At 38.5% G+C, this 13,634-nt stretch overlaps 1 protein-coding gene across 1 annotated transcript in view; it reads right to left on the bottom strand.

Annotated features, from left to right (window-relative positions):
• Nucleotides 1–343: 343 nt before the first annotated feature.
• cep89 (centrosomal protein 89) overlaps nt 344–13,634 on the bottom strand; it is a 63,406-nt gene continuing 50,115 nt past the window's right edge. The window contains exons 17-18 of the mRNA XM_044366878.1: nt 13,480–13,628; nt 344–1,687 (exon numbers count right to left, since the gene is read on the bottom strand). Of these exons, the coding sequence (XP_044222813.1) occupies nt 1,510–1,687; nt 13,480–13,628 (327 nt within the window). The 3' untranslated portion in view covers nt 344–1,509. The remainder of the gene's footprint in view (nt 1,688–13,479; nt 13,629–13,634) is intronic.

The following is a 13,634-nucleotide window of genomic DNA, read 5'->3' as shown; positions in this document are numbered from 1 at the left end:
TCTTAAACAGCTACCATACATGTCTGAGCCACTGCAACGCCGTCACTTTCGGTCTGTGTTCGTCAGCAGGGATTTGTGGTACATCTGTACACAGACTGCAGTCGACCTCGTGGTTCCAGTCTAATCCAGCAGGGCTGTGGTAATATTAAAGAGGTGACGTTATGGTGTCTTAGTCACTGTGTGTCATGACACGTTCTTGGCTGATGGTCTGTATTTGATAGAAAGTACTCAGATACAATAAAAAGACATTGGTTCAAGTGCTGATTTGTAGTGGAAAAACAAATACTGTATTGGTTTATCTTAATAAAGATTGAGTCACACAGTAAATCAATGAGCCTTTGAGTCTGGGAAAATCTGCTTTATTGCTTACACAGTAGCAAGATAGTCACTACACTACTGTGTCTAAAGCATATTAATTTATCAAATAAACTTAAATTTAGGATGTCACAAAATACAGTATTAACACAATAGTTAATAAAGGTAATAATTGTATGACAATAGAGCTAAATATGTTCATCTCTAAGTGTATAAACACTTATTTTCCGTTAACACTTTTACTCTTCAGTCTACATTTATTTCTGACAAGGCAAATATAATCAACAGTATCTCCTCTTGATAAATCCCTCAATATTCTTTTGGTCATTTATACATACAGTCAGTTTGATTTCCTGTGGTTAAAAGGTTTAGTCTGTGGATGTCTTCTGTTTTACTTGACCCCTGGATTTAGAACACAAACACAAACAGTGATTTAGTGTACCTGTTGCTTCTCCATGTCTGTACCATGTAGTGTTGCTACTGTAACAATTATATTACCACGTGGGTCCAGCAGATGGCAACATTGGCTACATTCTCTGGGAAAGGAGAGATCTCATCAAGCTCAACAGTCCGACTTATTTGGCATAGTCTGTAAAACCCTGAGACTGTTTTAAAAGAAAGTTTTTTTTAACAAATTACAAAACTCTTTGGATATCACATTGTTCAAGAAGTACAGTTTTTCTGACTGCACAGTCCAATGTCACCTCTTTGGCCACTCTGTTCACTGCAATGTCCAAACCAAATTTACTTACAGCACAAAAATGTATTAAATGAGCTTCCTCAGATTACTGTTGTCTCCCTTTAACTGTACATGCTGGCTTCCACAGAGAGATTTCAGCTATCATCAGATAGATGTGATTACAATGTAGTTATAACAGTTTATTGGTTACAAAGGATGGTGCAAGTTTACAATGATTTTATCTGAGAAGCAAAGTCAAGCAGGCAGAAACCTGCAGGTTGATATTTTGACTCTAACTCATCTACAGAAACATAACATGTCTATTGTGCCAGTATGAATGGACAGGCACACCTGTGGGTTATGGCTCCAAGAGTTTTAGCAATAGAAATTCAGCCCATGCTTGTGCTTCTCGTCCAAGGAGTTGTTTTGGTGATCTGAGTCAGATTTAAGTACGGACCTTCTCTGGAGCCCAGGGCTTTGATGAGAGGTGAACATGAGGGATGATGTGGATGATGCTAGGTAGATGTGGTGCTCTCATCTGGGGCCTGAGAAGGCCAGCCAGGAGAGGTGCTGTTGGAAAAGGCCCAACCATGGAGGTCCCCGGTGAGCCTTGAGTCCAAAAGAGTCTCTTTCATCTGCTGGTTCTCTCTGGATGCTGCCTGCCACACCACCTCCAGCTCCTCCTCTATATCCCTGGAGAAGCAAAGAGGAGAAAAGAATGACATCAAGGAAGTCAAAATACAAAACAAATTTCTGAAAATTTCATCCAACAAAAAAAGAAAGAGAAAATAATACTAATACCATGTAGACTGACTTAAATGAACCTACATGATGAGCAAAGCAATAAAATGCAGAAGAATGAAAAACGAAGAAGGTGAACAGACTGCGGTAGCACTAATACACTGAAGGTAAGTGTGTGTGTGTGTGTAGTAGTGGGCTACATGCGCTTAGGTTGAATAACAGGGGAGATACCGCATGGCTGCTGTCATGAAGCTTCATAATGTGTCACTTTGTCTACATTCAATGATAAGGATGACCACAGGAAGACCTGAGAGTGTCTCTACTTTCTTACACAGTGGAAATCAGTGTAGTGATCTCCGGTTTCTACAGTGCAATCGCCACCACCATCAGGACTACGGCAGACAGTAGTGACATCATAAGGACACAGTGGCTGCAGTGGGTCTCACAGTTCTATATTCAAACTTCTGTCGCCACTGTGTAGCACTAAAGCATCTCAGGACTGCCCATTCTCACCACTCCTCCTCTTTCTTATCCAAAAAACGCAAGGTTGCTAGGAATACAACTGCATGCGTCATCTTCTTTCCCAATTATTTCCTAAGTAGTGCCTGAAGAACTGTATTCATAATTGAAATAGAGAAAAGGCCCATAGCAGTAATGAACACCAGGATGGTGTAGAGTAGTAGAGTAGAATGGAGGAGAGCCTGGTTAAAATTGCATAACTGCCAACAAATAATTTTTGAAGGGGTCTGCAGAAAGATATCTTATTTTTGTCACATAGACAAATGCTTTAGGACAGTTTTCATATTTACTTTACTGTACATTCTTTTCTAACACAATATTCAGAGGACCTATAGCAAAGCAATACATTGCTCCCAGTATCTCTTGAATGTTGGAGCTCTGAGCTCTTATCAGCTATCCTGTGTTGTCAGTTGCAATGTTTATAAAAAGGCTGAAACCTCTTCTGTTTACCCAACCAGATAGAAAACTATTTGCTCAATTATATTTCACACAGCTCACATCAGGAAGTACAGTTCACTTCAGGTACGTTAACCTGTTCCTGACCATAAAGAATAATAATAAATTCCAATATTTTTTACATGAACACTAAATCAAATGTCTTCCCGTCATGTAAAAGAGCTGCTAGTACTGCCAATTGTACTAATAGCCAGATTTATTAAGTTTGTGTGAGCTAGTTTATGATGCATTCCATACTTGGATTCATAAATAGGTGCACCAGATTGGGATGCAGTTTATACTCTGATGTGCATTATTACTGTAAACTGTGAGGTGTGCCTCTGTAAAATGAGGTAGAATGACACAAATAACAGAAAGACTGACAATTATGCTAGAATTACTAACAATTTGCATTTTTTTCTCTGAAGCATGAATGCAAGGAAGGTTGTGTTAGCAGGAGAAAATCATATCAAATAGTTGTGACTGGATTTTGTTGAAATTTGCTGAAAAAACAGCCCTTGGATCAACAATCAGTTCATTAGATTTTTCTTATAATCTGGGATTTTCATTAACACAACAATGTTTATTCAGCTAACATCGGTGTCTATGACTTGCACTAATGTTGAGATAAAGATGCTATATCACTGTGATTGGCAGAGTTTAAACCAGGTAAAACAAACCACACTTAGGATTGGATTAAACCTCATACATCTCACAAGCACACACACACACACACACACACACACACACACACAGATCAAGTGGTGGCCCAGACACCACCTCCTTCAATTAGAGTTTATTAATAAAACATAGAGCTTTTTAAAGTCAGCGTGTCTGATGGCTTTACAGTGAATCCCACTGGCCACAACACTCACCTCTGTGTTAGTGAGGATCTTTTAGCTGAAGTACAAGAGCACTTCCTCATCAAATGAACTCACCAGGCACAATGCAGGAAAAAGAGGAGTGTTTCTAAATAAAGCAGCAATCATTGGGCTCAGCCATGGTGTTATACTGCATTCAGATCATATGGGAATAACTGTCAGAGCGGCACGACTGTCGGTGGTGTTCACACATTCAAACTCAAATGATACAATGACATACGTTTTCTGAAGTTTTCTTCCATATGAGCTATTTAACACTAAGAAACACAAGCCTGTTTCAGCCTAATCAGTCAAATGAGAGATGTGATGACATTTTAGTGGTCATCATGTGGTCATAAAATGAACATTATGTCTCTAAGTTTGAATGTGGACTGTCTGTGGTGAGAAAAAAAATGTGCTGAAATACCACCAAGTGTGGTAGAGAAAAAAAATCAACCATGTTAAATGTTTTTGTTTCTTGAGTTCGAGAAGTTATTCTTCACACTTCACATTTATGCAGCTTTTGTACAGAGAATCTTTGTCAAATCAATTCACAACCTGACCTGAACACAAACTTTTAATTGTCCATACCATATTTTGGATAGGTAGAGGTAAAAGTCAGTTAGAGCTATTCTGCCTAATCATAACATAAACCATAACCAAACTTATTTTACCTAAATGAGCAATACTGTAGTTAAAGTTTTTCCAGTGCTGGAAAGGTCCGGGAGCATACAGGCACAAAGGATGAAAAAGAAAACAAAAAACAGGAGCGTACTGTATGATTCAATTCAACAATCCTTATAAAAAATAAATATTGGTATTGTGAGCTTATAAATGTTTGATTTTATTGAGACACTATCAGAGGGATGTTGTTGTAGTTATTTTGTCCATTACTTTTAACTGTAGTCCATTCAAGGTACAAAACCATCAGCCTCACATTGATGGCCACAACACATATAGAAATCTGTGCTTCAGAGTTTCAGTTCTAGCCACAAAATTTGACGAGATGATGAAATGGTGAAATATGTGAAAACCAACAAGTCAGGCTGGAAAACAAACAGCAGCCACAGTAAATCTGGAAAATTATGATGTCTATCAACTTTGCATATTCTGCATATTAGCGACCAAAAAACTAAATCACATCATGACATTGACTTTTAAAGTTTAAGTTTCTTTCTGCTTGCATAGTATACAGTATATGATCAACTCAAACACTATTCATTTAATGCTGCTCATGTGTCGGTTCTAATCATTCTTTGGCTTTTTGGTTTTCAAAGTACAAGAAAAACAAAAGTGGGACAAGTACGCACATGCTGGATGAATGAATTACTGTAACAACCTACTACTTCACACAGACAGGAAAGAAGGAGGGATAGTGATAACAAAAGAATAACAGCTCCAGGGAGGGAGCACGTAATTACCTGTGTGTGCTGTTATTGTTATAATGGACGATGCGTTAAAGCTCCTCTGTCATATGCTGTTCACACGTCAGCAACTGAAGCAATCAGCTGCTCTGTCTGGACTCACTTAGCCTCTTATTATATGCTGGCATCAGGCAACATCAGCACACTGTATGTCAGATAATCTGTGTACTGTCTGCTGGTTTGAAGAAGATGAACATGCTGTACCTCCACCTTCTAAGACATAAGTTAATAATGTTTAGTAATGTAAACCATAAACCACCACTTATGATGCATAGATAAGGGTTGGGGATGTAGTTTTATATCAGTTGCTTTTCTGTCTTAAAGCAGAGAAACAAAAACATATGTGACCAATGAGACAAGATAATTTAACATCAACAATGCTTAAATGCAGAGCAGAGGCCACTATGAAAGTGACATTCTGTACATCATTAGTATATCCCATTTATTTGTTTGATTTGATTTATTGATTGGGACAGTGTGCAGTTGTGCAACATTAAAGATGCACTGCACCGGAGTTAGCTCGAAGCTAATTTGCATCCGTAGTCCCCCACAATCAAAACATACAACAGCACAACAACAAACAGTACAAAGCAAAAAAACAAACAAAAAACCCCAAAACAAACAAACAAAAAAACAACAACATACAGAAAACACCATACAAAATACAAAGCTACACACAACAGCACATCACATACACCCACAATGTCAATTAAAAATTAATAATGTAAACTAGACTCAGTGGTCACACAGCTGATTGGTCTTTAGTTGATTTTTTAATTTGGCCTTGAATGTATTAATATAACTACAGTTCTTCATATCATCAGGTAGGGCATTCCACTGAGTTGTGGCTTTCACAGAGAAAGCTGACTGCCCAAATGCAGTGCGACGAAAAGGTATGGTACAATCTTGTACTTCTAATAGAACTTACTGAGCGAGTGTACACAAAGTCACATAGTGGACGAGGGGCCAAACCATTTAAAATTTTATAAACCAGGCACAAATTTGAGAATAATCTAAAATTGTCAAAGCTCAGTAAATTGTATTTCTCCAGTACCCTACAGTGATGGAAATGCATTGGCTTTATGTCCAGAGTTTTTAGTTTGTTTGTATAAGGACTCAAGAGGTTTTATGGCTGTTTCTCCAGCCTGCCCCCAACATGTGATGCAATAAGACATACGGGAAAGAATCATAGCATGCATAAATATCTTGGCTGCATCCAAAGAGAGACAGTTTCTAATATGTCTAAAATTTGCTAAGTTGTAATTTATGGTTTTAACCATTTTTTAAACATGTTTCTTAAAGTTCAAATTTGGGTCAAGTGTCACACCAAGATATTTAAAATCAGTAACTATGTCAATTTTTTCACCTTTGATGAAAAAAAAAATCAGCGTTAGGAGGTTGTACCATAGTTTAAGAGAAAAACATACCTTTTGTCTTGTTTACATTTAGACTCAGACATGATTAATCAAGCCAATGTGTGATCCTTTCCAATGCAATTGTTAGCTTAGCAGCAGCTAACTTAGCTGTTTTTGCATGTGTGTACACAACGGTGTCATCTGCATACATTTGTAGTTCTACATCATGGCACTGTTGAGGGAGATCATTAATATATAGGCTAAATAATAGGGGACCTAACACCGACCCTTGTGGAACACCCATTGTGCACTTCATGTTACTGGACAGTGTGTCACCAACTTTAACACATTGTATCCTATTAGATAAATATGATAATCCATCATCATAATCCAAGACATCCATGCCCATGCTCTAGATGAGAAGTTAAATTTAGAGAGTTTTGATATTAAAACATCATGACTGACTGTATCAAATGCTTTACCCAGATCTAAAAATACAGCACCAACTACTCCTCCTTTGTCAAGTCTTGATTTAATTTGCTCTATTAAGTGCAAGGTAACAGTTTCAGTGGAATGATTTGCTCTAACGCCAAATTGCATACAATGTAGACCAAAATTGCTTGTATTAAGAAATGTTGTCAGTTGTTTAATGACAACTTTCTCAGCAACCTTTGACAGTACTGGCAGTATACTTAGTAGTTACTGGCTTCAAGGCGGTCTCCAGATTTAAAAATAGGCATGATAATGGCACATTTCCAGTCATCAGGAAAGGAGCTGTGTTTAAAAGACAAGAAATAGATATCTCAATAGGAGCAGTTGTCTACATACATGGAAACATTATATCTGAAGTGGCATCCAAATAGTCAACTGTCATGATTTAGAGAGCCGAAGTGAAACTTTAACACTTATGTGCAATACTGCACTTTTTTGTAAATAAGTAATTGTAATTGTTAATATTTTATTATATACTCTAATTGGAACTAGAGCTCAAAGAAGCCAAATTTCAGTGCCTTTAATGTTGGCATCTGCTGTGTTGCTGTGGATGTGACAATAAAATCTCTTGAATCTTGAACCAGAACATTCAATCCCTAATAACTTTAGTGACCAAACTTTTCATCTAGCACCTCAGTGAGGTCTCAGTGAAGAAACTAATGACATTCCCATCAACATCAGCTGTACTTTGTGTTGAGTGCTACAAAATGTTAGCATGCTAACATATAAACTAAGATGGTGAACACGGTAAACATTACATGTTAAGCATTGTCACTGTGAACTTGTTAGCATGCTGATGTTAGCCTTTCACCCAAAGCACCACTTCGCCTGACAGAGCCGCTAGCATTTCTGTAGACTCTTGTTTACAGTTAAAAGTAACAAACACATTAAGTACGTTCTTTACAAATAAGTCAAACAACAAAAAAGTTGATATTGTTGTAGGACAACCACTTCAGTCTGTAAATTTAAATGCTGAGGTATTTTCCTAAATTAACAGCTGTTTAAGTTTCTTGTTAACTTGACAGCTACCATGGTCAAATTTAGTCCAGATAACTTCAGATTTGTTAGAAGTTCCACATTAGTCTCTGCTGCCAGGATGTAGATAAGGGTGAACTCCATCAATTTTACACATCATATGTGAAAAAAGTATAAAGCCTTTTGTGGCTCCAGAGAGAGCAGCGCAAAATCTGATAAATTGCCTCAAGTGATGTCACGTCATGACTGGGGCAGAAGACTAAAAGTTTGAAAATTACCAAATCCTGAAGAATGTGTGGAATAAATAAGATGATATCTATGGTTCTGTTGTTCATTGTGAACCTGTCGATGTAAATATTACCCACTGGTTAGTCTCAAGGTAATAAGACAATGGTAAAAACTTTAGGGACCCTGTTCAAGAAGACTATGACTGTGATCTGTCTCTAACCTATTAAAGTAGTTTTAGTTGCCTAACCAAATATTACCCACAGAGTTGGCAGATCAAGAAAAGCTCATATGAAGAGTTTTTATATCAGCCAAAAGGATAATTTTAAAGCTGAGAAAGCCTTCCTCTTTTGTTGTTTAGATATGAGGACTTGGTTCCTTAAAGGCAGTTTGGCAAGGCAAGATTGTTTGTTGATTCATTAAGCCCCTCTGAGACCACAAATTTATCTTGGGAACACTGACTAGACCATGTGGGGCCCCATTCTTAATTAAAGATGTTTCTTTGAGTGATTGACTGGGACTAAAAAACATTTTGTCCCTTGTTTTTCTTGAGAGAAGACCCTCACAAACTCTGCCGTCTGCTAATTACCTCAAACTCAAACAGCATGCGCACATGCGTTACCCATGGCAACCACTCTCATCATTGTTCCCTATGAAGCTACACAGACAGACAAATATAAATCTTGCAGCTATGAGAGATGGAAAATTCAATAGGAGCCTGTGTGTGTGTGTGTGTGTGTGTGTGTGTGTGTGTGTGTGTGTGTGTGTGTGTGTGTGTTTTGGTGGGATAGCTGTGGAGACTACTGGGCCACACAGCTGCAGTCTGACCTATAGAGAAAGGCTCAGCAGCAGCTCCAACACCACAGTACATCTCCATTACAATTACAGCTTCAGTGCGCTGCAGCCATCTCAGGATTTGGTCTATTGCTCTGCAACAGAACAACTCGCTCCTCACTATCCCTGCCCTGTCAGCCCAGATACTAACATTATTCTGTGTTATTCTGAGCAGTGGGAGTTTATAAGGCAGGTCTGGCTGCGAGACAGCCACAGAGAACAACACTTCCACTAGTATTAGACATTCAGACCTTAATTATAACTTCAAGGAAGTCTTGGACCCTCTGTTCTATAACTGAATAGAAGTGTGTCATATTAGTACAAATACTCATACACCACTCATGTACGAATAATAATGGGCAATTTAATAGCCCTTGATCAAAACAGATACTGGCCGAGTAGTAAAAGTATTAGTTGTGTGTCTGACATTTGTACATGTCACCTGCTTTCCTAAATCTAATCTGCTTATTCTTAACAGAGAATCCCATTACAAGTTTTAAATTTGACATCCATCTTTGCCCAGCACTAACTTGGCACAAAAACATGGTGGCTATTGCAAAGGTCGCCATACTGTATTATCAACACTTATCACTGTCAATTTCATGGTGCTATTTAGTACTTTTCAGAAGATATTTTCTTGAAACAAGAAGTAGGAAGTCATAAAAGACTTGGTTATGACCAGGGATGTGCATTTCCATCACTGAAGCCAATGCAATATGCAACGATCACTGCCAACGATCCAATACATTAAAGATACATATGAAACAACTACCAATGCAATAAGATATGATTCACCCCTATTGTGATTCAGTGTGATTTGACACAATTTGATTCAACACAATGTGATTCAACGCAATATGAAGTGATTTGATGCAAAAGAATGATGCTAAATGCAATTTAATATGGCACAGAGAGTTTGATTTTATTTCAATATATACAGCAAATGATAAATTATTTAAAAAGTTCTATTTTTACTTTACAAATGTGTTTCTCTAGTACTAGTGCAACTCTAGTGCAACTAAGGAAGCATTTATGCTATTTATCATTTATGCTTTTTCTTTATGACCTCTTTCACAAACAGGCCTTTGTAGTGTAGTATTCTGTCTCCAGTTTACATGCATATACTCCGTGAGTCAAACAATTACTGTCAGAATACTTTAGTAATCCACTTAGTCCGACATGCAGAACAATCATTTCTAGGGTGTGAGTTCCACCCGTAACGTTTTAGCAGCGCACCACTTAGCTGTAGCATCCTAGCGTGCTAGAGAAACAGTTTAGAGAGGAGGAATCAATCTAAATATCAAATTATTGATTTCTATTTACATTTCTTAAATATAAAGGCATAGGTCCTCTACTAATAATTATATATAAATAAATAAATTTTACCAATACGAAGATGTTAGAAATGATGCCTCACAAGCTCCTCTCACACTTTTTTTAATTGGGGCTATTGCATCATGAATGTTTATGCCAGTGCACTGATGCAAATTGGTGAATCTTCCCATCCCTAGTTACTACACAAGGAAGACAGAACCTGTGCCTTTCTTCCAACCTATAATGTCAGCTACCAAGACACAAGTAAAACAAGAGCCATGATCCTCTCTGATCCTTTCTGCTGTGCTGCATACAGCAGACTCACAACCACTCATGAACGTGTTGGGAAAGCAACGGATAATTAAGTACTACTAAAATGTGTTTATCTGCATTCATGGGCTTTAGCATTAATTATGCATCAGGTCCCAAGTGTGTATGCCATTAACATAAAATAATGTCAGCGATTTTCACTGCTTATTTTCCAGTGTGTGAAAACAGGAGAGATTAAGGCTGCAGTAACCACAGGCTTCAACAGGCATGAAAGGAAGAGGACTGAATTAGAATTAGGACTGAGTTTCACCAAGTTGAAACAATTTCTAAATAAACATAGGTTCACCCTGCATTTAGTAGTCAGGGTCTGTACCCCCAGACTTTCTAAATCTATTTTACACATTCTACACCCATTTCAAACAAAACGTAAAACATAATAATGATATTTCAACAAAATCAAAGCTATTCTCTAAACCCATTCTATATATTCTACACACCATAATCACGTCAAAACACTCACCACTACACATACTAAACATATTTTCAATTAATTATCAATGGAACCTACAAATATTTTACATTAACCCATAAAACTATATATTCTTTACTCACTGTGAACCCATTCTTAAACAATTCTCGATACATTCTCAACCCATTGCACCCATTTCAACCAATTATAATGCATCCCCCACAAACCACTGAACACATGTTCTATCCAACCCATCCAAAATCCTCCTGAATGTTACACATGCAGTCAGCTGAAAGAAATCAAAATCTGTCAAATTTGTCAAAATGTGAACATGCCAGAAACTTCTTAAAGATCACTCTTCCCTCATATGTAGCAGCTCTTTCTATGTTTTGTGGATTTGTATAGGGAAGTCAGAACTGCGTTTAGGGGGGAAAAGTGATGTGAAGGCTCAATTCCCTCCTGAGCTCCTGGAAGTCTCAGGCTGTGCTGCTTCCCTGGAGGCTACGCAGAACTCAGCAGGCAGGCGGCCATCACAACCTATCAGCATCTCTGCTACGGTAGCATGGGCAGAATACAAAGCAGTGGATCAGAGAGAAAAGAGAATGAGGCAGATATAGATTTTTCCTCTGTGTGGAGGTGAGAAGTTTGACTTCAGCCTAGTGCATCACTGAACTCCCCATGCCCTAGCTGAGAACAAGGGAAGCCTGGTTCCTCAAAACCACAAATAGGATAGAATCTCTCCACCAACTATTACACTGCTAGTTGATAGTTACAGATTTTTGCTGTGGCTGGTAAACTAGTCTACTCTAGCTGCCTTCATTTGGAGGTCAGGGCTTCACACACATGCATCCCCACGACCTACAGGGTCTGGTGGGTACAGTGCGTGTTTTGGTAAAGCTGATGTGGTGGTGAAAGCAGTTTCACGGCTTGATAAAACCAGTAGGTTAGTGGTGTGAGTGATGTGTGTGGTAGTGTGTGTGATTTGTTGGTCACTCAGGGCAGAGCACAACTGGATCTTCTAACAATCTGATTAGCTAGCTTTCATTTGATAGCTGCAGGCAGCACGCCCAGAGACCAAGCTAAAAACAGACATACTGACAGGGGAATAAAGGGGAGGTGGGAGATTGTTTCAGGAGCAGCAAAGTACCAGCAGGGATTTATTTTTCCAGTGGTGTCATACTAGCCCTGCCATTTCAAGTAATTCTTTGCCATATCTTAGTATAATGACCAGAGTTGCAAAAATGTTGTTAAATCTCACCAAGACAATTCAATTAGCTTGATGCAGTAGCCCGAGGTTATCATTTACATGCAGTTTTCACTTACAAGATTGCTCTTCTCTTCTTACCTCCTGACAAGTGTTTTCTCCATAGTCAAGAATATATACATATATACACAAGAAAAATACACTGTATGAATAAATACAACATGTGCAGTATAAAAACATACTTATTCTTATATACTTACATCCGGTATTATCACATTTAACCAAACCAATTACTACCCACCACCTTATGTTGTTTGCACACCAGGAGGCCTTTCTCTGTAATTCTAAAACAAAATGCTTCAGGCACTACTTATGAGAATCCTGTTGGAAAGCACATGTGGTTGTTCATCCCCAGCAATCCCCCCCAGATTAACCGATTTAGTGTGGAGAGAAATGTAAAAATGAAGCTCTGTGATCTGGTTTACGGTGATGTCAGCATCTATCTCCCGAAAACAACGATGAGAGTGGAAATTGCGCTGTACAAATGCAGAAACTGTGCAGCATAAAGAGATATACAGTCGCAAAGAAGCTGATGTGTTGCTTGCTGCACGTTGTGTTGCTGTTTTGTGTAGTTTGTGTAGTCTTATTCGTTGCGCATTGCATTGTTGAACTGTTGTGGGTTGATGATGTGTGTGTTCTTTTTTAACATAAACACATAACTTGTTTTAGTCTTTTTTTAAAAGATCTCTAGTATTTAGTTATGAAAGAATTATGAACAAGATGTGTGCTCAACGGGACATTTGACAGTTGAAATATAATCAGTGCTCTCTTGTGGACAAGCTGTGTAAAAGCGACAGTTTCTAAATTAACACATATCTATTAGTATCACAAGTCTTATTTTTCAGCCAACATACATGCAGATACCAATATATCTGTAGTATGATAAGCTAAAATCAGTTGATAATTGACCATGCAGACGTGCTGTGTGGTTATTCTTGTTGGAATCTTAATTAATCTGTGTGAGGGGTAAAATGTAAGAAAAAGACAGATGATTTACATAAAGGTTGAAACTGATCTGTTGTCTAGACATCTCTCTTTCTGTATCTAGTCAGTAATTGTTTTGTTTTGTTGATGTGACCGGCTCTGCTTCCATGCATACCTTACTGCTGCCTCTCACTGTCTCTCTTTATTTTATTTAAGCTACACACACACACACCATCACCTGTCTCTTTCTTCTCCTCCTCTCATTCACACATTCTCTCCTTATTCTCCTCCCTGTTCCTGCCTGCCTGCCCCTCACCGTTTCTTCTCCACTCTCTCCTCCCTCTCTCTCTCTCTCTCTCTCTTTCCCCCTCGCTCCCCTCCTACCGTTTGGACTGCAGTAGTCTCTCCTCAGCCTCCTGTCTTTCTCTTAGCAGCCTCTGCAGGTGAAGGATCTCCCTCTGGTAAGAAGCTGTTCTCCCCTCCGCTGCCTCCTCCAACGCTGCCAGTCTGGTTGACGCCTGCCTCCGGTACACCTGCAC

Source organism: Thunnus albacares, chromosome 1 (genome assembly GCF_914725855.1).
Source record: "Thunnus albacares chromosome 1, fThuAlb1.1, whole genome shotgun sequence".
Classification (NCBI taxonomy): Eukaryota; Metazoa; Chordata; class Actinopteri; order Scombriformes; family Scombridae; genus Thunnus; species Thunnus albacares.
The sequence above is the reverse complement of the archived record's forward strand: the minus strand, read 5'-3'. Positions and strand labels throughout refer to the sequence as shown.